At 47.9% G+C, this 25,703-nt stretch overlaps 1 protein-coding gene across 3 annotated transcripts in view; it reads right to left on the bottom strand.

Annotated features, from left to right (window-relative positions):
- The window catches only part of LOC140393658 (probable chitinase 10), a 132,756-nt gene that overhangs the window by 22,362 nt on the left and 84,691 nt on the right, over positions 1-25,703 (bottom strand). For 2 of the 3 annotated variants that reach the window (XM_072479941.1, XM_072479943.1), the window contains exons 18-24: positions 22,880-23,021; positions 17,718-17,910; positions 17,515-17,556; positions 8,491-8,656; positions 6,759-6,883; positions 6,115-6,238; positions 657-839 (exon numbers count right to left, since the gene is read on the bottom strand). In XM_072479941.1, coding sequence (XP_072336042.1) covers positions 657-839; positions 6,115-6,238; positions 6,759-6,883; positions 8,491-8,656; positions 17,515-17,556; positions 17,718-17,910; positions 22,880-23,021 — 975 coding nt within the window. The remainder of the gene's footprint in view (positions 1-656; positions 840-6,114; positions 6,239-6,758; positions 6,884-8,490; positions 8,657-17,514; positions 17,557-17,717; positions 17,911-22,879; positions 23,022-25,703) is intronic. The other variant, XM_072479942.1, reaches the window with a different exon arrangement.

The following is a 25,703-nucleotide window of genomic DNA, read 5'->3' as shown; positions in this document are numbered from 1 at the left end:
CCGGGCGGCGCAGGCGCGGGAGCGTCAGCGGCCGCTGACAGTTTCCCACGCATGCGCAGTGGAGGGAATCTCTTCCGCCTCCGCCATGGTGGAGACCGTGGCGGAGGCGGAAGGGAAAGAGTGCCCCCACGGCACAGGCCCGCCCGCGGATCGGTGGGCCCCGATCGCGGTCCAGGCCACCGTGGGGCATGCCCCGGGGCCAGATCGCCCCGCGCCCCCCCCAGGACCCCGGAGCCCGCCCGCGCCGCCTTGTCCCGCCGTTCAAAAGGTGGTTTAATCCACGCCGGCGGGACAGGCAATTTATCGGCTGGACTTCGGCCCATCCGGGCCGGAGAATCGAGCGGGGGGGCCCGCCAAACGGCGCGGAGCGATTCCCGCACCTGCCGAATCTCCGGTGCCGGAGACTTCGGTAACTGGCGGGGGCGGGATTCACGCCAGCCCCAGGCGATTCTCCGACCCGGTGGGGGGTCGGAGAATGACGCCCCTCATTCTTTCCCATATTAAGTTTATATCCTGAAAACCAGCCAAATTCCCCTCGAGTCCTCATGATTTTTCATTGCAGTGTTAATGTGAGTCTACTTGTGACAATGAAGATTATTAAGTCTAAATTAAAATCTAGCCTGGTCAAACCAATTTCCCATTGATGTGATCATTACCTCACTGTACGACAAGAATCCTGGTTTGACTGTGTACGGACCACGGTCACCTCCTCCAGAAACTGGAGCACCAACCCCTGTTTGGCTGGTTTTTAGGGTGTAGCTATTTGCATAGGTCGGAAATCCAACAAGTAGTTTTTCTGCAGGTGCACCTTTGTCCCTCCAGTAGTTCAAAATATATTCCTGCAAAAATAATAATAGTAAATTTATCGAAAAATTTCAAACTAAAAATGGTTTCTTTTGATTGGAAGGGTTAAAAATCATACTGGCTGACACCAGCTGCTGCTTGCCAGCTTCTAAATTCTTACAGACGGAAAACTAGTGATGAGAAGCCAGTTGCCTTCAGCTCAGGCAGTCTAACAAAGCAACTCAAGCAGCATTGCTGACAAACCTCATTAAATTTTGTGAAGAGGTGACTAAAGTAGTGGACAGGGAATGTCTATGGATATTATTTATATGGACTTCCAGGAGGCATTTGATAAAGTCCCATACAAGAGACTAAAGTGGAGGCCCATGGAGTTGAGGGCAAATTATTGACATGGTCAGGAAATTGGTTGAGTGGGCGACAGAGAGTGGGGATAATGGATAATTACTCGAATTGGCAGGAGGTGACTAATGTGTACCACAGGAATCTGTGTTGGGGCCTCGATTATTCACACTATTCCCTAATGACTTGGATGATGGCAGAGAATGTCATATATCCAAATTTGCTGATGATACAAAATTTGGTGGCATTTTAGACAGCCTCGATAACAGCATAAAATTGCAAGGAAATTTTGACAGACTAGGTAAATGGGCAAAATTGTGGCAGATGGAATTTAATATAAGCATGTGTGAGTTATCTATTTTGGCCCCCAAAAAAGACAGAGCAGAGTTCTTTCTGAATGGAAAGATGTTAAGAACTGTGGGTGTCCAAAGAGACTTGGGGATTCAGGTACAGAGATCTTTAAAATGTCACAAACAATTGCCTAAAATAATCAAACAGCCTAATGGAATGTGAGCCTTTATATCTAGAGGACCAGAATATAAAGACACAGGGGTTATGCTGCAGCTTTACACAACCCTGGTTAGACCCCACTCGGGATCACTGTGAGCAGGTATGGGCACCACACCTTGGGAAGGATATTTTGGCCTGCGGGGGAGAGCAACATAGGTTTACAAAAATGAGACTAGGACTTCAGGGGTTACGTTATGAGGAGAAATTGCTCAAATTAGAAATGTTTTTTCTAGAATTTTGAAGGCTATGGATTGATATTTGAAGTCTTCAAGATCAAAAGAACATAAGAACTAGGAGCAGGAGTAGGCCATCTGGCCCCTCGAGCCTGCTCCGCTATTCAATGAGATCATGGCTGATCTTTTGTGGACTCAGCTCCACTTTCCCGCCCCCCCCCCCCCAGCACCATGACCCTTAATCCCTTTATTCTCCAAAAAACTATCTATCTTTATCTTAAAAACATTTAATGAAGGATCCTCAACTGCTTCACTGGGCAAGGAATTCCATAGATTCACAACCTTTTGGGTGAAGAAATTCCTCCTAAACTCAGTCCTAAATCTACTTCCCCTTATTTTGAGGCTATGCCCCCTAGTTCTGCTTTCACCCGCCAGTGGAAACAACCTGCCCACATCTATCCTATCTATTCCCTTCATAATTTTATATGTTTCTATAAGATCCCCCCTCATCCTTCTAAATTCCCACGAGTACAGTCCCAGTCTACTCAACCTCTTCTCGTAATCCAACCCTTTCAGCTCTGGGATTAACCTAGTGAATCTCCTCTGCACATCCTCCAGCGCCAGTATGTCCTTTCTCAGGTAAGGAGACCAAAACTGAACACAATACTCCAGGTGTGGCCTCACTAACACCTTATACTGTCGCAGCATAACCTCCCTAGTCTTAAACTCCATCCCTCTAGCAATGAAAGACAAAACTCCATTTGCATTCTCAATCACCTGTAAACCAACTTATTGCGACTCATGCACTAGGACACCCAGGTCTCTCTGCACAGCAGCATGTTTTAATATTTCATTATTTAAATAATAATCCTTTTTGCTGTTATTCCTACCAAAATGAATAACCTCACATTTGTCAACATTATATTCCTTCTGCCAGACCCTAACCCATTCACTTAAACTATCCAAATCCCTCTGCAGACTTCCAGTATCCTCTGCACTTTTTGCTTTACCACTCATCTTAGTGTCGTCTGCAAACTTGGACACATTGCCCTTGGTCCCCAACTCCAAATCATCTATGTAAATTGTGAACAATTGTGGGCCCAATACTGAACCCTGAGGGACACCACTAGCTACTGATTGCCAACCAGAGAAACACCCATTGATCCCCACTCTTTGCTTTCTATTAATTAACCAATCCTCTATCCATGCTACTACTTTCCCCTTAAAACCATGCATCTTTATCTTATGCAGCAACGTTTTATGTGGCACATTGTCGAAAGCTTTCTGGAAATCCCGATATACCGCATCCATTGGCTCCCCGTTATCTACCGCAATGGTAATGGCCTCAAAAAATTCCACTAAATTAGTTAGGCACGACCTGCCCTTTATGAACCCATGTTGCGTCTGTCCAATGGGACAATTTCCATCCAAATGCCTCGCTATTTCTTCTTTGATGCTATATTACAGCATCTTCCCTACTACCGAAGTTAAGCTAACTGGCCTATAATTACCTGATTTCTGCCTACCTCCTTTTTTAAATAGTCCCTCCATCTGTATTTTAAATTGCACCATACTGTGATCGCTCCTTCCGAGAGTGTCCCTAACTACGAGAAAACTAATCAATCACACAGGACCAGATCTAGGGTCGCTTGTTCCCTCGTAGGTTCCATTACATAATGTTCTAGGAAACTATTGCGGATACATTCCATAAACTCTTCCTCAAGGCTGCCTTGACCGACCTGGTGAAACTAATCGACATGTAGATTAAAATCCCCCATGATAACTGCTGTACCATTTCTATATGCATCAGTGACTTTGCCCCTTATTCTTCCTGATTTCCACCCAAATGGATTCAACCTTATCCTCCATAGCACCGATGTCATCCCTCACTACTGCCCGGATGTCATCCTTAAATAACAGAGCTATACCACTTCTTTTACCATTCACTCTGTCCTTCCGAATAGTTTGATACCCTTGGATATTTAACTCCCAGTCGTGACCATCCTTTAACCATGTTTCAGTAATGGACACTAAATCATAGTCATTCACGATGATTTCCGCTATCAACTCATTTACCTTATTCCGAATACTACGAGCATTCAGGTAAAGTACACTTATGTTGGCTTTTATACGTCCGTTTTGAATCTTAAAACCTCTATCAGTAACCTCTACTAAGTTATTTTTCCTTTTAACTTTTCTCCTAATTTTCCTTATCTTAGAGCCCATATCTTCATGTAATAACCTGCTGCTTCACTTTCCATTTATGTTTTTACTTCCTGTTTTATTCCTTTTAGTATTACTGGTAATATTAACAGGGAAAGTCCGGGTAGATGAAGATAAACTATTTCCACTGGTTGGAGATTCTAAATTTAGGGGCAATAGTCTAAACATTAGGGCCAGGCCATTCCGGAGAGATGTTTGGAAGAACTTCTTCACTCAAAGGGCCGCACGGTAGCACAGTGGTTAGCACCGTGGCTTCACAGCACCAGGGTCTCAGGTTCGATTCCCTGCAGGGTCACTATCTGTGTGGAGTCTGCACGTTCTCCCCGTGTCTGCGTGGGTTTCCTCCGGGTGCTCCGTTTTCCTCCCACAGTCCAAAGACATGCAGGTTAGGTGGATTGGGCCATGCAAAATTGCCCTTCGTGTCCAAAATGGTTAGGAGCGGATATTGGGTTACGGGGATAGGATGGAAGTGAGGGCTTAATTGGGTCGGTGCAGACTCGATGGGCTGAATGGCCTTCTTCTGCACTCTATGTTCTAAAAGTTTGAAACTCTCTCCCACAAAGAATAGTTGAATCTGGAACAGTTGTTAATTTTGAATCGGAGATGGATAGGTTTTTGTTCGGCAAAGATATAAAGGGATATGGCCCAATGACAGGTATATGGAGGCAATTCTCCCCCCCCCACGCCGCATGGGAGAATCGCCGGGGCACCGCCCGAATCGCGACACGCCACCTCGACCCCCGAACGCGATTCTCCCACCCCCCAAAACCAGCGTCGCGCGATTCGCACCGGGCCGCTCGGAGAACTGCCGCAAACGGCGAGCGGCGATTCTCCGGTCCCGATGGGCTGAGCGGCCGTTACGACACGACAGGTTCCCGCCGGCGCCGTCCACCCCTGGTCGCTGCCGGCGGAAACTCTGCAGGAACGCTGGGGGGTCGGACAGTGTGTGGAGGGGGAAGTGGGGCTCCTTCACCGGGTGGGGGGGGTGGGGGGGGCTCCGATGGGGTCTGGCCCTCGATCAGGGCCCACCAACCGGCGGGCTGGCCTCTCCCCCCCTGGGCCTACCTCCTTCCGCGGACGGCGCCAGAAAACCGGCGCCATGTTGGTGAGGGGCCATCGCGCGTAAGAAATTTCCCGCGCTTGCGCAGGATTGGGCTGCCTCAACTGCGCATGCGCGGGTTGGCGTGGCGCCCATTTGGCACCACGTAAGGACGCTGGAGCAGCGTGAACCGCTCCAGCTCCGCGCTGGCCCCATGTGGGGGCCAGAATAGGTTGTGCCCGGGCCCTGTTCGCGCTGTCGTGAAACGCGACGACGTTCACAACGGCGCGAACACTTAGTCTCCATTTTGGAGAATCGCCCCCATGGAGTTATGGTTCAGATAAGCCATGATATCATTGAGTGGCGGGAACGACTCGAGGGGCTGAATGGCCTACTCCTGGTTCTATGTTCCTCTGATATATGAATCATCGTGAGGCTGTAGTTACACAGCTTGCACACAAAAACACAATTGATTATTTTGCAGCTGCAGCGCACCTGTGCCTGATGGAAACACTGGACAAGGGGATGGGTGTACGGTGCACCGCAGCTCAGGCATATCTCTATTTTAATCATGTCGAGCAGATAATAGATAAGTAGAAACAAATAGGTGCAATATTATCATTAAACATATGTGCCCTGATTATGTTTGGTAACTATACTCATACGTCATACATAATGTAATCCGAATTATTAGTTGTAAATGGACATAGATAACTTCTGAGCAAATGTATTCTTTTAATTGCTCTATATCAATTCCTTGCAAGATCAGCAAAGATATCACTGCTCTATATTTTCTATGATCGGGGAGCTGGCAAGCCACCTTGTGGATGCTTAGTTCCCCTGTTATAGCAGGAATAAAGTTCTTGAACTGAAACTCGAAAGTGTCGTCTGGCCAGTTGGGGAATGAAGAACACTATAGTCAAACAGCTGTGAAACTCCCACAGCAGTAATATGTTCAATATAAAATATTAAAGAGATAGTAAGAATAATAAAACATAGATGACAATTATTAGCAGACATACTTACAATATTAAAGTACATTTGTGGGCCATAGTCCTCAGAGCCACGATATAGGGGGCTGTTGTGTCCAGTTTCTGCATTCCACACCCCATGAAAATTAAATGTCATCACGGAAATCAAGTCTAGGTATCTGTTTAAAAAATTCTAAATGTGTTATTACAATTCAAAATTCTAATAGTTAATTCACATCATTGTAAGTTTCCCTGTGTCAGTCCTTCCAATAACTAAACACTGATTCCCAGTCAGAACTGCCCAGTCGAACCCAGTGATCGGCACGGTGGCACAATGGTTAGCACTGTTGCCTCACAGTGCCAGGGACCCGGGTTCAATTCTGGCCTCAGATGACTGTCTGTGTGGAGTTTGCACTTTTTTCCTGCGTCTGCGTGTGTTTCCTCCGGGTGCTCCGGTTTCCTCCCATAGTCCAAAGATATGCAGGTTAGCTGGATTGGCTATGATAGAAATGCCCCTGAAGTGTGCTAAAGGTTACGGGGTACTGGTTGGAGGTGTGGACTGAGGTAGGATGCTCTTTCCAAGGGCCAGTGCAGACTCGATGGGCCGAATGGCACTTTAGGGATTCTGTGAACTCCTACAATTGGTTTGTCTGTAATATTGTAAATGATTCAGAGCAAGAGCTGTTATCCTGTACTCACTGTGAAATCTCAGCTACCTCATAGTCCCAGTCGACAACCTTTTTATTAGAAGCCACTGCAGCTGTAAGCAGCAGTCTGTCCTGTCCAGAAGTCTCTGCCTCTGCTTCAAAGGCTTCGAATAATTCCTGTAACGGGTAAGCAATTGTTAATGATGATAAACGTTCTTCAGAACATAATTCCTGATGTCACAGCCCTAACTGATATTCTACAATCATTGGGCATTCTGTCTCTCTGAAAGAACCGTCATTGGATCTACAGCAGACTTTGTGCCGTGACTTCCTCAAAGGACCAATCACCAGTGGGTTGCTCTCCGCAGCGACTTATCTTCACTTGAACTCCAAAGTTCCTGTCTCTCCTGACCTTCCCGCCTCGGGCCGGCTGAGACTGAAACATCCAAGTGAAGCAATAAAGTGAAAAAGGAGAGTAACTGAGAATGACACGCCCCTTTTTTACAGCACCAGCTGCCGTACAGCAGGTGAGTTTAAAGGGCCCATTGAAAGGGAGGAGGTAATTTTTGAAGGTAGGTGAATGGGACGTGGGGATGGGGTTCAGACATCAGCAGAGGAAGGTGTCAGATCGGGCATGGGTGACGACGGGTCAGGCCAGGCTAGGGGGCTATCCGTTGCCAGGTGTGATCTGGTTGGTACAGGTAGTATGGGGGGGAGGGGGGGGATATTTGGCCAGGTCGAGCTGGGGCAGGGTTGTGTCCAGCACCAGGTCAGGCGAGGGTGGAGGGGGTATGGTGGCGTGTCGGGTGGAGTTGGGCTGGCAGGTGCAGGGCAGGGGAAGTGAGGTGTAGGCTGGGTGGTGGGGGGTGGCTGTCGGTTCAGGTCTGGATGGGGGGGGCTCAAACTTGGTTGGGTAGGTTGCCCGGTTGGAGCAGGGTGTGGAGGGTCCTCTGGGGTGGTTGGGGGTGTCAGCGAGTCCCATGTGAGGCTCGGTCTGTGTGTTTAGAGTACTTATGCAGAAGTTAGAAGTACTTACCTCTCATCTAAACCTTTCAGAGGCTAAAACTGGCAGAACCATCCAAAGTTGGTGATTTAAATCGCTTTGTCGGATGGCAGGACGGTAGCACAATAGTTAGCACTGCTGCCTCACAGCGCCAGGGCCCCAGGTTCAATTACAGCCTCAGGTGATTGTCTGTGTGGAGTCTGCATGTTCTCCCCGTGTCTGCGTGGGTTTCCTCCAGTTTCCTCCCACAGTTCAAAGATGTGCAGGTTAGCTGGATTGGCCATACTAAATTGGCCCTTATTGTCCAGAAGGTTAGGTGGGGTTTTGGGGTTACATGGATAGGGTGAGGGATTGGGCATACAAGGGTGTTCTTTTGGAGGGTCGGTGCAGACTCAATGGGGCAAATGATCTCCTTCTGCACTGTAGGGATTCTATGATTGATGGTATGGTTCCCAGACCAGCACAATTGTCCAGTAGAATTAGTCCTTCTGGACAATTGCCAGGTAAACCCTTATCTGAGAACGTGCAAGACGGATTCTCCAGCGCATCTTTGGGGTACCTCCAAAAGTGACACGGTGAAACCAGGCAATAATGGCCTCACGATTGTATCTGATACTGTGCTAATTTCCCTGAGATCCTGGTTGAACTAAAAATGCTTGAGTCATTTTCAGTGTCTGTCCAGCAGTTATTTTCTGGAGGTGTGGCTTTCTCTAATGGTGGGGGTATATTTTTAGTTTTAGACCATTTCTGATGTTTTTAGAAGATAGCCTTAGACCTTCACCTTGGCCAAAAATGTAAAATGTTGTTTATCGTGCTTTGAACTGCCTCGATGAGCAGGCAACCTCCAGTCCAGGTCTAAACCATCAAATCTTTGTTTGCGCAGAAAGATAATTATGGCGGAGATGAATCTTTCCCGATTTTCACGTGTAGTTGCCATGTCGGCGAATCTTATTATTAGAAGAAATTGAAAGAGAGAAATCATAAATGATAAATCATTAAATTTCCTTTTGACAATTCTGCCATTCTTTCTGTCCAGTACCGTTTTCTGCAACAATAATAAACTCATTCTAATCTCCACTCTCGTATTAAGGGTTAATATTTGGTATATTCTAATGCATGATGTAGATGAAGGTGCACCATGGAAACTAGTCAGCTGTGTGTTGGATTCTCTTGACAGAGGGAGAGGTTGGAATCATGTCTAAAAACTATGTGTCTCCTCTGCAAACTCTTAAGTAGTGGTCCAAATATACCAGTGTTATCAGACACCAGAGCATGTCTGCCGTTCGCCTGAGAACCAAGCCTCACCCCCAGAGTCCAAGACAGAACGACTCAATCTCAGAACATGGTAGCAGCAGTCGGACACATTGCTGTCAAGACACATCAGTGTTATTGGAGAAACCACAGGGAGCAGAAACGTATGATAGCAGTTGAAGAAAGTTGCAGAATGGAGCAGTCTGGAAAGAGGTAACAATGACCAAGGGCCCGATTTTCCAACACGTCCCACAGGAGGGACTTTCATAACCCAGAAGAACCATCGGCAGGACTGAAAAGTCCCACCAGTGGCCAATGGTGAGCCACCTCTACTGCCTCTACCACCAGAAAACACGCCGTGGGTAGGGGCCAGGAAATCCCACCCCATATCGAGCAAGCAGTCCTTGTCCCTCCCTTTCCTGTTTGACTGTCTCAAGGTCTAGAGGTGAAGTCAAAGCTACAAGTTAGTTTCACTCTTCATGGCATAGACCCAGCAGCAGACAGTGCTCTCCTAAGGCAGGATGTGCAGGAACCCACTGCACATATTGATGCCATTATTAAAGGGGCAATTGGCCCCGGCGCACCTCCCACTATTGGCGGAGATGAGGGGGAGAGTCCCTCACTGGGTGTGAATCAGATTCATATATTTGAACTTATTTAAATATGCATTTCCGGATTTTAGCGGGAGTGTCCCAGTTCCCAGGATTCACGGCTCCTGTTGGCGCAGCCTGAGGCCAGCAGGAATCGCGATTGGTCTCCACCAACGGAGACTGGACATGATGATCACGCCCAGGGGCTCAGAGGCCATTGGAACCCCTGATTGGTGGGGGACAGGGCTGGGCAGTAACCCAACACTTCTCCCTGGCATCCTGTCAGTGCCAAGCCTGGTTGCCAGGCTAACATTGCTAGGGTGTCAGGAGACACTGCCAAGGGTTGTGGCCCGAGAGGGGCAAGGCCAGAAAGGAGTTGGCTAAATGGGGGCACAAAGTGGGAAATTAAAGGGGTGCACGGGTGGGAGGGGCCTGAAAAAAAGGGGCCCTAAAGGGGGCCCCATAGCAGGGTTTTGGTCATTTTGGGGGTGGGCTGCTGGGTACTATTGATGGGCCGGGCAGGGGGAGGCCTATGCCAGCGATTGGGCGCGGGATCTTTGCGGGTGAGCATGAGTTAGGGAGTTGCTTTAGGATAGTCTGGAGCTGGGAAGGAGCCAAGGAGTGGCCTGGTCAATACTTTAGGTCCTGGATATCTCTTTCCAGCGGGAATTTCCGAAAGTTAAAAAGTTGGCGGGATTTTCAGAGAATCCCACCAACGGAGAATCCCGCCCAGGTTCTGTGAGAGAGGATTATGCCGGGAATTGCATCGCGACAGCCGATGGGATTTATACCAGCTTTCCCGCCCGAAATGACACCTTTTGGAGAACTCCACCCAGAATCTTTCATATCTTTTTAACCCACCATCCAACCCTGTTAGCAAGCAAATGATTGAGTGCACGGCACAGCAGCAAGTGATTTGGTACAAGCATTGAATCGGCTAGAGTTTGGGCCAGGTCTTAGTCTCCATTGACGGTGTTGGCTCAACAGGCAGCCATGCCAGCCCCAGAAATCCTGCCAAACAGCACGGACAGCGTGAACGCAGGATGGTGTGGAAAACTGGCAGAGACGTCCAGCAAGGGGGAGTGGAATGCTTCCAATGTGGAAAACTGAACAACTGCAGCAATTATCCAATTATTTTCATCAAAGTTGGAGAGGAGCAAGTGTTTAAGGAAGACATTCTTCCCCCCGAAATTAGGAGGCTGGATTCTCCAATTTTGCGGCTAAGTGCCGACGGCAGCGTGGGAACTGTGGCGTTTACCGATGCCACAATTGCCGCTGGACCCTCACCAATCCTGGGACTGGTGAGGGGCGAGCAGCCACATCGAGTAAAACTCGCGGCTCCCACCCCTAAAATGGAAAGAGAATTGCCGGGTCCGTGGCCGTGTAGGCGCAAGGCGACGACCTGGTGTAGTTGCTCTGTGAAACATGACGTCGGCAGTGCGCAGACCTGACCTGACAAGTACTGCCCCCATGGCCACCCCCCACGAGTCCCGCCAGCCGCCGCGGAAGGCTCGCGGACAGCAGAACGGCTCCCAGCCGAGTGTCGCGGTGCTAGGCACAGTACATGGTCACCACGCTGGGTTCCTGATCGCTCAAACCACATGTCAGCCACGCAGTTGGGAACTTGGTCCATCGGAAGCGGAGTGTCGGGGGAGGGCCCTCCGATGCTATTTCGGAGGGGGCAGAGAATAGAAGGCCGGCGTCAAACCGGTGCCGCCCCAATTTGTGCATCAGAGGGGCAACGGAGAATCACACCCAGGGTCTCGGTGATGGGATGGATGCACCTGTGCACCAAGGTCTGCGAGATCCCAACAGGTTCCAACTTGTGCCTAGAAGAATCGTGAGCTGTAAAAGATCAGGACAACATCACCTTGACGGCTGCTGGGTGTGGGTGTCCTCACCAATATCCCCACGGTTTCAATGGCGCCATTATCCAGCAGATATGTCGCACTGTCCACTTGCTCAGCTGGAGCCTTCGACAGCACGCCCAGCCCGGCAGGTCCGCGAATGACAGACCCTGCCGATACACACAAGGCCTGCCTCCTTCCCACCTCCAGCATGGTAGCACAGTGGTTAGCACAGTTGCCTCACAGCTCCAGGGTCCCAGGTTCGATTCCCGGCTTGGGTCACTGTCTGTGCGGAGTCTGCACGTTCTCCCCGTGTCTGTGTGGGTTTCCTCCGGGTGCTCCGGTTTCCTCCCAGAGTCCAAAGATGTGCAGGTTAGGTTCATTGGCCATGATAAATTGCACTTAGTGTCCAAAAAGGTAAGGAGAGGTTACTGGGTTATTGGGTTAGGGTGAAGGTGTGGCGTTAAGTGGGGTGCTCTTTCCAAGTGGGTTAGGGTGAAGGTGTGGCGTTAAGTGGGGTGCTCTTTCCAAGGGCTGGTGCAGACCCGAATGGCCGAATGGCCTCCTTCTGCACTGTAAATTCTATGATTTCTCGGCCTGTTGGGCGGCCGGTTCTCCGTCCTCACTGGCTGACTCCTGTTCTTCTGGGCAGACCTGCCGCTGCAGGCTGATCACCGAGCAGCTTCAGCTCGGTGCATCCCCCAGGGCGATGGCCAGGATAAAGGTCATATTCCCGGTGGATTCCGAAGTTCATTGTCTGCAGGGGGTGAAAGGCAGACATGTTAATGTGGTGGGTACTCCCCGTGCCCAACCAGGTCCACCAGGCAACACAGTTGCGCCAGCCTACATAGATTTAAGTGAGATAAAGGAGGAGAGGTTGAGTAGACTGGGACAGTATTTGTTGGAATTTAGAAGGATGAGGGGGGACCTTATAGAAACATATAAAATTATGAAGCGAATAGATAGGATAGATGCTGGGAGGTTGTTTCCACTGGTGGGTGAAAGCAGAACTAGAGGACATAGCCTCAAAATAAGGGGAAGTAGATTTAGGACTGAGTTTAGGAGGAACGTCCTCACCCACAGGGTTGTGAATCGGGCCAGAAAGTGGAGCTGAGTCCACAAAACATCAGCCATGATCTCATTGAATGGGGGAGCAAGCTTGAGGGGCCAGATGGCCTCCTCCTGCTCCTAGTTCTTATGTTCTTATGTTCTTATTAGTTTTTCGCTTATAGAACATAGAACATTACAGCGCAGTACAGGCCCTTCGGCCCTCGATGTTGCTCCAACCGTGAAATCACTCTAAAGCCCATCTACACTATTCCCTTATCGTCCATATGTCTATCCAATGACCATTTGAATACCCTTAGTGTTGGTGAGTCCACTACTGTTGCAGGCAGGACATTCCACGCCCTTACTACTCTCTGAGGAAAGAACCTAACTCTGACATCTGTCCTATATCTATCTCCCCTCAATTTAAAGCGATGTGCCCTCGTGCTAGACATCACCATCCGAGGAAAAAGGCTCTCACTGTCCACACGATCGAATCCTCTGATCATCTTGTATGCCTAAATTAAGTCACCTCTTAACCTTCTTCTCTCGAACGAAAACAGCCTCAAGTCCCTCAGCCTTCCCTCATAAGATCTTCCCTCCATACCAGGCAACATCCTGGTAAATCTCCTCTGCACCCTTTCCAATGCTTCCACATCCTTCCCATAATGCAGCGACCAGAATTGCACGCAATACTCCAAATGCGGCCGCACCAGAGTTTTGTACAGGTGCAACATAACCTCATGACTCCGAAACTCAATCCCTCTACCAATAAAAGCTAACACACCGTACGCCTTCTTAACAACTCTCTCAACCTGGGTGGCAACTTTCAGGGATCTATGTATCTGGACACCGAGATCTCTCTGCTCATCCACACTACCAAGAATCTTACCATTAGCACAGTACTCTGTCTTCCTGTTATTCCTTCCAAAATGAATCACCTCCCACGTTTCTGCATTAAACTCCATTTGCCACCTCTCAGCCCAGCTCTGCAGCTTATCTATGTCCCTCTGTAACTTGTAACATCCTTCCGCATTGTTCACAACTCCACCGACTTTAGTGTCATCTGCAAATTTACTCACCCATCCTTCTACGCCCTCGTCCAGGTCATTTATAAAAATGACAAAGAGCAGTGGCCCCAAAACAGATCCTTGTGGTACACCACTAGTAACTGGACTCCAGGCTGAACATTTCCCATCAACCACCACCCTTTGTCTTCTTCCAGCTAGCCAATTTCTGATCCAAACTGCTAAATCACCCTGAATCCCATGCCTCCGTATTTTCTGCAATAGCCTACCGTGGAGAAGCTTACAAACGCTTTACTGAAATCCATATACACCACATCAACTGCTTTACCCTTGTCCACCTGTTTGGTCACCTTCTCAAAGAACTCAATAAGGTTTGTGAGGCACGACCTACCCTTCACAAAACCGTGTTGACTATCTCTAATCAAATGATTCCTTTCCAGATGATTATACATCCTATCTCTTATAAACCTTTTCAAGACTTTCCCCACAACAGAAGTAAGGCTCACTGGTCTATAGTTACTGGGGATGTCTCTACTCCCCTTCTTGAACAAGGCAACAACATTTGCTATCCTCCAGTCTTCTGGCACTATTCCTGTAGACAATGATGACATAAAGATCAAAGCCAAAGGCTCAGCAATCTCCTCCCTAGCTTCCCAGGGAATCCTAGGATAAATCCCATCCAGCCCAGGGGACTTATCTATTTTCACACTTTCCAGAATTGCTAACACCTCCTCTTTATGAACCTCAAGCCCTTCTAGTCGAGTAGCCTGTATCTCTGTAGTCTCCTCAACAACATTGTCTTTTTCCTGTGTGAATATTGACGAAAAATATGCATTTAGCACCTCTCCTATCTCCTCGGACTCAATGCACAACTTCCCACTACTGTCCTTGACTGGCCCTACTCTTACCCTAGTCATTCTTTTATTCCTGACATATCTATAGAAAGCTTTAGGGTTATCCTTGATCCTACCTGCCAAAGACTTCTCATGTCCCCTCCTGGCTCTTCTTAGCTCTCTCTTTAGGTCATTCTTAGCTAACTTGTACCACTCGAGCGTCCGAACTGAACCTTCACGTCTCATCTTTACATAAGTCTCCTTCTTCCTCATGACAAGTGATTCAACTACTTTGGTAAACCACTTTTCCCTCGCTCGACCACTTCCTCCCTGCCTGACAGGTACATACTTATCAAGGACACGCAGTGGCTGTTCCTTGAACAAGCTCCACATTTCACTTGTGCCCATCCCCTGCAGTTTCCCTCCCCATCCGATGCATCCTAAGTCTTGCCTCAGCGCATCGTAATTGCCTTTCCCCCAGATATAACTCTTGCCCTGCGGTATATACCTATCCCTTTCCATCGCTAAAGTAAACATAATCGAATTGTGGTCACTATCACCAAAATGCTCACCTACCTCCAAATCTAACACCTGGCCTGGTTCATTACCCAGTACCAAATCCAATGTTGCCTCGTCTCTTGGTGGTCTATCTGCATACTGTGTCAGGAAACCCCCCTGCACACATTGGACAAAAACGGACCCATCTAAAGTATTTGAACTATAGCGTTTCCAGTCAATATTTGGAAAGTGAATGTCCCCCATAACAACTACCCTGTTGCTTTCGCTCCTATCCAGAATCATCTTTGCAATCCTCTCCTCTACATCGCTGGAACTGTTCGGAGGCCGAAAGAAAACTCCTAACAGGGTGACCTCTCCTTTCCTGTTTCTAACTTCAGCCCATACTACCTCAGTAGACAAGTCCTCATCAAACGTCCTTTCTGCCACCGTAATACTGTCCTTGACTAACAATGCCACCCCTCCCCCTCTTTTACCACCTTCCCTGAGCTTACTGAAATATCTAAACTCCGGCACCTGCAACAACCATTCCTGTCCCTGCTCTATCCATGTCTATGAAATAGCCACAACATCGAAGTCCCAGGTCCCAACCCATGGCACAAGTTCACCCATTTTATTCCGGATGCTCCTGGCATTGAAGTAGACACACTTTAAACCACCTTCCTGCCTGCCGGGACACTCCTGCAACTTTGAAACTTTACTCATGACCTCACTACTCTCAACCTCCTGTATACTGGAGCTACAATTCAGGTTCCCAGCCTCCTGCTGAACTAGTTTAAACCCTCCCGAAGAGCATTAAAACATTTCCCCACAGGACATTTGTACCCCTCCGGTCCAGGTGTAGACCATCCTGTTTGTAGAGGTCCCACCTACCCCAGAATGAGCCCCAATTATCCAGGTATCTGAAACCCTCCCTCCTGCACCATCCTTGTAGCCATGTGTTCAACTGCTCTCTCTCCCTATTCCTCGTCTCGCTAGCACGTGGCACGGGTAACAACCCAGAGATAATAACTCTGTTTATTCTAGATCTAAGTTTCCACCCTAGCTCCCTGAATTCCTGCCTTACATCCCTATCCCTTTTCCTACCTATGTCGTTGGTGCCTATGTGGACCACGACTTGGGGCTGCTCCCCCTCCCCCTTAAGGATCCCGAAAACACGATCCAAGACATCGCGGACCCTGGCACCTGGGAGGCAACACACCAACCGCGAGTCTCTCTCGTTCCCACAGAATCTCCTATCTGTCCCCCTAACTATGGGGAATAACTTATCACTGGCAATTTCTAGGTTGGAGGAAGAGAGATACAGCTCAATCTCTTATTGGAATATTTTCCAGTTTATATCTACATTACCCGATACACTAAATGCCTTTGGAAACTGCAGACTCTTCGGTTGTGTATATCTTTCTGGGATGTTTCTGGTTGTTGCTGGACTCTTAGTGCTGCTACTGGAGTCTGGTTGAGATTTTTCTTCACATTACTTTTTCTTCAAGCTGAGATTCTTTCTTTCTCCCTAAACCTGACTAAACTACTCTCGGATCACATCTGGTACCATGTTGTAAAGTGGTACATTAAAATTTACAGCTGTCCACGCCTTGTATCATGTTGTATTCTCTATTCTGATTTATCTGGATGGCTCGGATGCACAGTGTTGAATAAAGGACACAAAGCTTTGTTAATGAACAAAACCATAAATTTATTACACGACTAACTGAGATTCGTTCACATTCCTAAAGAAGAAGTTTATTGTACAAAATTATGCTATCTCTAACTTACAGAACTCTCAAGTACACAACTTCTCTCGATGCCTGACACTCTTCCAGCTCTTTCCTAACTCTTAACACCTTAAATCATCGAAACATTTTCTAATCCCAGAATCCCCTAGTCACATGATATATATATGACTGTTCTGTGGTTCCCTCTAGTGGTAAGAAACGTTATCATTAACTTGATAACTCTTTACATCCCAGTCAATATACATATCGTTACAGTGTGGTCTCAGCAGTCGGGAACCCGGTATGGCGGTTGGGCACTGTGTCCAGCACAGACACATTCAGCCGGGAACCGTGCCGCTGGCTGGGGGTGCTTCCACTTGGCCTGGGGGGACTGGTAGGGGGTAGCCAGAGGGTGGCCTGTAGGGCCATATTTGGCAGGTCGGGTCCACGCACGGCCGGCGCCATGCTGTATGGCGCGACCGCTGCAGGTCGTCACCATGCGCATGCGTGGTCACAGACCCGGCCATTCTCCGGCCGATTGTGGCCCAGGAGCTGGGAGCTTTACCCAGTGCCGCTGCTAGCCCCTCACCAGTCCCGAAATCTTTACCCAGTGCCGCTGCTAGCCCCTCACCAGTCCCGAAATCGGTGAGGAGTCGTCACCAATTTTGATAATTCCCCTTCAGAATGCACAGAGTTCCCCGTCCAACAGATGGTCACCAGTAACTTCGAGTTAAATTCTTCCTAAAGTCATTGGATTGTCCATCTGACAGGACAATCATCATTTCTCAGCATCCAATGGGAAATCCAAGAAGAAACCTGGAATTCTATAAGCAAAGTGTAAGTTGCCATCGCTCTTTTACATAATTGATAAAGGCCAACTCAGTTTTAGCAAATAATCGTAGAAATTATAGCATTGATATTTAAAAACACCCGACACACTGAGCTTTAAGACTTATACAGTTTTGGGAAATTAAATTTTACCTTTTGATCCCAAATTGTAAAAGCGTTTTCAGTTTCTTATTTCTGTTCAGAAGAACGACAGAACCCATGAGCGTCAGTACAACAGTGAATATCAACATTGAATGTCAGTAACGCTTAGGTATAGAATTAGCTCAAGAATAATTCTGAATCATAAATTCTGAAATGTGTAACTAATGCAGTTCAGAGAGACTGATAGGACTTACTTATCTTTCAGATCATTAAATTTCTTGTACAGAGGTTCATCTTTCCATTCAGTGACTTGATCTGTTCTAGTGCCAGGTGAAAAAACCAGGTGGGTGCACAGGTAAGGGTCGATATTTTCTGGGGAGAACCTAATATTTTCAAAACTTTGTGCCGACCATTCCAAGTAGTAACAAAGCAGTTTGAAGGAGGAGACTGGAAAGTGAAGAAGAAATTGCAGTCATTTGAAATTTTAAGATGATAAAACAGAGAAAAGAAACACATGATGGACTTCCCTAAATCCTTGGGCTTGTTGGGAATAAACATTTGCATGCTTTTAATTTCAATCATGGAGAATTTTTTGCATTTGACTTCAAGGTAAATTGTTTGTCTTCATTTCTCCTGACTGCAGATGCACAGTTTATTGTGTCTCTGTGAAAGCTTTTATTGCATTTATCTTAGGATGTCTGCCTCCAGAGACCAAATCAAAGCAAAGTCACATGTCCATTGTATATCAGTTGGTCATGCAGTGCAGGATGGCATTTTCAAAACCCAAAACATCCCAGGCTGGGTTCTCCGATTTTGTGGCTACGTGCCAACACCGGCATGGGAACAGTGGCATTTTACCAAAATCGGTGCCGAACACTCACCAGTTCCGGGACTGGTGAGGGGTGAGCACTGGCGGTGGGTAAAACCCCTAGCTCCCACAGCAAAAAGGGCTGGAGAATGGCTGGGTCTGTGGACTCGCATGCGCACGGCGACTACGTGCAGCAGTCGCACCATACAACATGGCGCCGGCCGCACGCAAACCCAACCTGACAGATAGTGCCACCTGGAGCCCCACTGGCCACCCCGCGACCACCCCCCACCAGTCTCCCCAGCCCCCGCTGAAGCCTGCCCCCCCCACCCCCCACCCCCCCCCGCACCGGGCCAGTGACACAGCCCGCAACACCAGGCGAGGTCGATGAAAATGCAGAGCACAAGTGATCCTCACCGTCGTGAACTCGACCCAGCGGGGATGGAGCATCAGAGGGCCTTCCGGTGAGGTCCTGAGGCTGTCCCAGCGCCATGCAGCATACTCCCCGATTTTGGTGACAAAAGGGATTCTCCGCCCAATCACAATTGGGATTTTGATGTCGGCAAGCGGGGAATCCCCCCCCCATTTCTACATCGTTCTCAAACTTGGTTTTTTAAATATAAATTTAGGGTACCCAATTATTTTTTCTCCAATTGGCAATTAGCGTGGCCAATCCACGTACCCTGCACATCTTTGGGTTGTGGGGGCGAAACCCAGGCAGACACGGGGAGAATGTGCAAACTCCACACGGACAGTGACCCGGGGCTGGGATCGAACCCGGATCCTCAGCGCCGCTGTCCCAGTGTGAAACCACTCTAAAGCCCATCTACACTATTCCCTTATCGTCCATATGTCTATCCAATGACCATTTGAATGCCCTTAGTGTTGGCGAGTCCACTACTGTTGCAGGCAGGGCATTCCACGCCCTTACTACTCTCTGAGTAAAGAACCTACCTCTGACATCTCTCCTATCTCTATCTCCCCTCAATTTAAAGCTATGTCCCCTCATGCTAGACATCACCATCCGAAGAAAAAGGCTCTCACTGTCCACCCTATCCAATCCTCTGATCATCTTGTATGCCTCAATTAAGTCACCTCTTAACCTTCTTCTCTCTAACGAAAACAGCCTCAAGTCCCTCAGCCTTTCCTCATAAGATCTTCCCTCCATACCAGGCAATGTTCTGGTAAATCTCCTCTGCACCCTTTCCAATGCTTCCACATCCTTCCCATAATGCGGCGACCAGAATTGCACGCAATACTCCAAATGCGGCCGCACCAGAGTTTTGTACAGCTGCAACATGACCTCATGGCTCCGAAACTCAATCCCTCTACCAATAAAAGCTAACACACCGTATGCCTTCTTAACAACCCTCTCAACCTGAGTGGCAACTTTCAGGGATCTATGTACATGGACACCGAGATCTCTCTGCTCATCCACACTGCCAAGAATCTTACCATTAGCCCAGTACTCTGTCTTCCTGTTATTCCTTCCAAAATGAATCACCTCACACTTTTCTGCATTAAACTCCATTTGCCACCTCTCAGCCCAGCGCTGCAGCTTATCTATGTTCCTCTGTAACTTGTAACATCCTTCCGCACTGTCCACAACTCCACTGACTTTAGTGTCATCTGCAAATTTACTCACCCATCCTTCTACGCCCTCCTCCAGGTCTTTTATAAAAATAACAAACAGCAGTGGCCCCAAAACAGATCCTTGTGGTACACCGCTAGTAATTGGACTAGAGTCTGAACACTTCCCATCAACCACCACCCTTTGTCTTCTTCCAGCTAGCCAATTTCTGATCCAAACTGCTAAATCTCCCTGAATCCCATGCTTCTGTATTTTCTGCAGTAGCCTACCATGGGGAACCTTATCAAACGCTTTGCTAAAATCCATATACACCACATCAACTGTTTTACCCTCATCCACCTGTTTGGTCACCTTCTCAAAAAACTCAATAAGGTTTGTGAGGCACGACCTACCCTTCACAAAACCGTCTTTACTATGTCTAATCAAATTATTCCTTTCCAGATGATTATACACCCTATCTCTTATAAACCTTTCCAAGATTTTGCCCACAACAGAAGTAAGGCTCACTGGTCTATAGTTACCGGGGTTGTCACTACTCCCCTTCTTGAACAAAGGGACAACATTTGCTATCCTCCAGTCTTCTGGCACTATTCCTGTTGACAAAGATGGCTTAAAGATCAAAGCCAAAGGCTCAGCAATCTCCTCCCCAGCTTCCCAAAGAATCCTAGGATAAATCCCATCCGGCCCAGTGGACTTCTCTATTTTCACCGTTTCCAGAATTGTTAACACCTCCTCCTTATGAACCTCAAGCCCACTACTGCCCTTGACTGGCCCTACTTTTACCCTAGTCATTCTTTTATTCCTCACATATCTATAGAAAGCTTTAGGGTTATCCTTGATCCTACCTGCCAAAGATTTCTCATGTCCCTTCCTGGCTCTTCTTAGCTCTCTCTTTAGGTCCTTCCTAGCTAACTTGTAACTCTCAAGCGCCCTTACTGAACCTTCATGTCTCATCTTTACAGAAGCCTCCTTCTTCCTCTTGCCAAGTGTTTCGACTGCCTTAGTAAACCACGGTTCCCTTGCTCGACCACTTCCTCCCTGCCTGACAGGCACCTACTTATCAAGGACACGCAGTAGCTGTTCCTTGAACAAGCTCCACATTTCCATTGTGCCCATCCCCTGCAGTTTTCCTCTCCATCCGATGCATCCTAAGTTTTGCCTTATCGCATCATAATTGCCTTTCCCCCAGATATAACTCTTGACCTGCGCTATATACCTATCCCTTTCCATCACTAAAGTAAATGTAATCGAATTGTGGTCACTATCACCAAAGTGCTCACCTACCTCCAAATCTAACACCTGGCCTGGTTCATTACCCAGTACCAAATCCAATACGGCCTTGCCTCTCGTTGGCCTATCTACATACTGTGTCAGGAAACCCTCCTGCACACATTGGACAAAAACGGACCCATCTAAAGTACTCGAACTATAGCGTTTCCAGTAAATATTTGGAAAGTTAAAGTCCCCCATAACAACTACCCTGTTGCTTTCGCTCCTATCCAGAATCATCTTTGCAATCCTTTCCTCTACATCTCTGGAACATTTCGGAGGCCTATAGAAACCTCCTAACAGGGTGACCTCTCCTTTCCTATTTCTAACCTGAGCCCATACTACCTCAATCGACGAGTCCTCATCAAACATCCTTTCTGCCATCGTAAGACTGTCCTTGACTAACAATGGCACCCATCCCCCTCTTTTACCACCTTCCCTGAGATTACTGAAATATCTAAACCCCAGCACCTGCAACAACCATTCCTGTCCCTGCTCCATCCATGTCTGCGAAATGGCCACAACATCGAAGTCCCAGGTACCAACCCATGCCGCAAGTTCACCCACCTTATTCCGGATGCTCCTGGCATTGAAGAAGACACACTTTAAACCACCTTCCTGCCTGCCGGTATACTCCTGCAACTTTAAAACCTTACTCATGACCTCACTACTCTCAACCTCCTGTATACTGGAGCTACAATTCAGGTTCCCAAACCCCCTGCTGAACTAGTTTAAACCTTCCCGAAGAGCCTAGAGGTGCACATCTCCAAAAATCTGTCCTGGTCCACCCACGTCGACACTACAACCAAGAAAGCACAACAGCGCCTACACTTCCTCAGGAAACTAAGGAAATTCGGCATGTCCACATTAACCCTTACCAACTTTTACAGGTGCACCATAGAAAGCATCCTATCGGGCTGCATCACAGCCTGGTATGGCAACTGCTCGGCCCAGGACCGCAAGTAACTTCAGAGAGTCGTGAACACCGCCCAGTCCATCATACAAACCTGCCTCCCATCCATTGACTCCATCTACACCTCCCGCTGCCTGGGGAAAGCGGGCAGCATAATCAAAGATCCCTCCCACCCGGCTTACTCACTCTTTCAACTTCTTCCATCGGGCAGGAGATACAGAAGTCTGAGAACACGCACGAATAGACTCAAAAACAGCTTCTTCCCCACTGTCACCAGACTCCTAAATGACCCTCCTATGGACTGACCTCATTAACACTACACCCTGTATGCTTCACCCGATGCCAGTGCTTATGTAGTTACATTGTATATGTTATGTTGCCCTATTATGTATTTTCTTTTATTCCCTTTTCTTCTCATGTACTTAATGATCTGTTGATCTTCTCAAGAGCTTCTGGGTGCTGAATGCCAAGTCCACCGAGACATCGGGATTTCCTTCATTGGCGGGTGGCCCCAAAGATTCCCAGCCTTACAGTAATTTGAGAAGCAGAGAAATAGAGTTGAATCACGCAGAGGAGCCTCTTCCCAGCATAAGACCAGCACTGAGAGGAGCAGTGATGAGGTATGACAGCATCACCATTGATGGGGATGTGTGATTACAGAGTGAGGAGCAGGAACATAGGAACAGGCCATTCAGCCCATCGAGCCTGATCCTCCATTTGATACGGTCATGGCTGGTCGGATACCTTTTGCACATCGGAAGAAGACTTGTTAAACAAAATCATACACCACAGCGCTAGGCTGCCAATTTTAATTGGTTCACATCTCATAAATTACCAGAATTACCGGTGTTAAGGACGGCCTTCAAGGTTTTTGTCAAAGGGTAAGATCCTTGATTGCAGTAAGATCCAGAATAATCATCTAGGTTCAAAGCCCACAGCATGGCACCTCCAAAGTTATTATCCTTCACCCATTGAGCCTTCAAACAACAAGAATTCAGGTCAGGTGAGTCACAGCGCACGATGGACATATTGTGTTCAGGACAAGGAATAGAGAAATATTGCTGTTGTTATTTCCAGTCTTATTCTCCTGTAATCAGCTTGTTTTTCAGTTATTAATGCACCCCAAATATAATATACATGTTTCATCCAACAGAATTGATTTGAAATAAGCTTTTCCAGTTGACTATATTTAATGTTGCCCCAACAAATAATGGTGGAGGACATTCAACACAAAACCAATTTCCTTCATCTCAATTCCGTCAATTTCACACACGTTCCCGAGATCCTAAACCCTCAGTCTTTCCATCTATCACCCCATATGATATCCTGTTGCTCACAGCCTATTTCAATAATGATTTGCAAAATCTATTTTTGTATCCAATCCAAAATACAAATATGTCCATCGCAGACAATGAAATATAGAATGGGTCTGATGTGTTGGGTGCTCTGGGTCCGTGGAACACATACAGACCACCAACACTTAAAATAGTATAACACTATTTTATTAAGTTAGAAACTGTTGAACATACTTTCACTGTGGGTTAACACGATGTTAGATTAAACTAAAGACCTTTGTCTGTCCTAACCAGTCTATGCACTCAGCACGTGGTGAGGATCTGTGCTGTAAGCTGTAAGCTCTGTCCTTGTGGGAGGCTGCATCCCGAATGCGCGGGAACTCTGATGCCTCCTGTCTTTATAGTGTGTGTGCTCTAACTGGTGATTGGCTGCGGTGTTGTGTGTGTTGATTGGTCCCATTGTGTGTCCATCAGTGTGCGTGTCTGCACCATGATGTACTGGTGTATATTATGACAGGGTCTATCACATCACATGGAGTGTGGAATGGGTCTTACAACATGAAATGAATGTGGAGAACCACAAGAGTGACCAACTGCTGGATGCCCCTTCACTGTGATGATGATGCTACAATGTCTCTCCCCAATCTCACCCCTCCCCCCCTCTTTTCATGCAGATCTATTGGTAATGCACTTTTCTTGCGATTATCAGAGCAGAATAATGATAACAAACAAATTTAAAGCCAATGGTCACATTTTCATACTCAGATCTTGCTTAAATATGGGCAGCACGGTAGCATTGTGGATAACACAATTGCTTCACAGCTCCAGGGTCCCAGGTTCAATTCCCGGCTTGGGTCACTGTCTGTGTGGAGTCTGCACATCCTCCCCGTGTGTGCGTGGGTTTCCTCCGGGTGCTCCGGTTTCCTCCCACAGTCCAAAGATGTGCAGGTTAGGTGGATTGGCCATGATAAATTGCCCTTAGTGTCCAAAATTGTCCTTAGTGTTGGGTGGGATTGCTGGGTTATGGGGATAGGGTGGAGGTGTGGACCTTGGGTGGGGTCTCTTTCCAAGAGCCGGTGCAGACTCGATGGGCCGAATGGCCTCCTTCTGCACTGTAAATTCTATGATCTATGATCTATTACGTCCTATGCCAGGAGAAGTGCCAAATGAACACAATGTGAGACATGATTCGGTGCAGAGTGAGACCTGCCCACGTTAGACAACATTCAGAGTTGTGACAGTCATTACTGGACAATCCCTTTCTCCACACAAGATAGATTTTCTTCAGCCTTTATTACAACTGAGGAATGCTCTTGTTCTTTATCTTGTAGTTACATATTTTTCAGTAAACAGTATTTTCAGTTGAAGAACTGTGGGAGAACTTTCTGCTGATTGAAGAAAGCTCCATGAATTTAACCGCATTATTAAAATTGCCTTATTTCAACAAATGCTGGGATAGAATTCCTTGTTTCTGCGGCTCAGGGCCGACTCGAACGGAGAATCTGTAGGAAGTTCACATCAGGAAAATCGGCAAAAACCCCTCACTGATTCCAGTACTGGTGAGGGGCTAGCCCCGCGCCCCGTGAAACACCCACAGAGCGTGCCGTAAATGGCCAGAGAATGTCCGGGTCCCGGGCCACACGTGTACACGGCTGACAACCTGCACCGGTCATGCCATACAACATGGCACCGGCATTGCACGTAACCTAACCTGCAGACCACGACCGCACAGCCCACCCCTTGGACCCCCCCGGGCCACCCCCCACCAGTCCCCCCTGCCGGGCCAGCGGCATGGATCCCGGCCGAGTGTGGTGGCACTGGATACCGTCCACAGCCGGCATGCCGGCTCAGACCACACATGTCCCGCGCCGTCGGGAACTCGGCCCATTGGGGGCGGAATATCGCGGGTGCGCATCCTGATGTGGCACCAACAGCCTTGCGACCGCAAGCGGCGCGTGTCACGTGATGCCGATTCGGAGAGGTGGAGAATCGCAAACCGGCGTCAAACCGTTGCCGGCCCAGATTGCGGCGTCGGAATCGATTCACCGCTCGATCGCCACAATCAGGGGCCGGCACCGTCGGGCAGCGGAGAATCCCGTCCCATCTGCTACCAATGAACCATAAAAATTAATTTGATTTTATTCTTTTGTGGGATGTGGGCATCACTAGCAAGGACTGTATTTGATGCCAATCCCTAATTGCCCTTGAAATGAAATGGTTTGCTGGGCCATTTCAGACGGCAGTTCCGAGTCAATGACGTTGCTGCAGGTCTGCAGTCACACGTTGGCCACACAAGAACAACAGATTTTCTGCCCAAAAGGACATTGGTGAACCAAATGGGGATTTGCAGCAAAGGTTTCATTT

This window comes from Scyliorhinus torazame, chromosome 17 (genome assembly GCF_047496885.1).
Source record: "Scyliorhinus torazame isolate Kashiwa2021f chromosome 17, sScyTor2.1, whole genome shotgun sequence".
In the NCBI taxonomy this organism is placed as follows: domain Eukaryota; kingdom Metazoa; phylum Chordata; class Chondrichthyes; order Carcharhiniformes; family Scyliorhinidae; genus Scyliorhinus; species Scyliorhinus torazame.
Note: the sequence above shows the minus strand (reverse complement) of the source record. Positions and strands in the feature narration are given on the sequence as shown.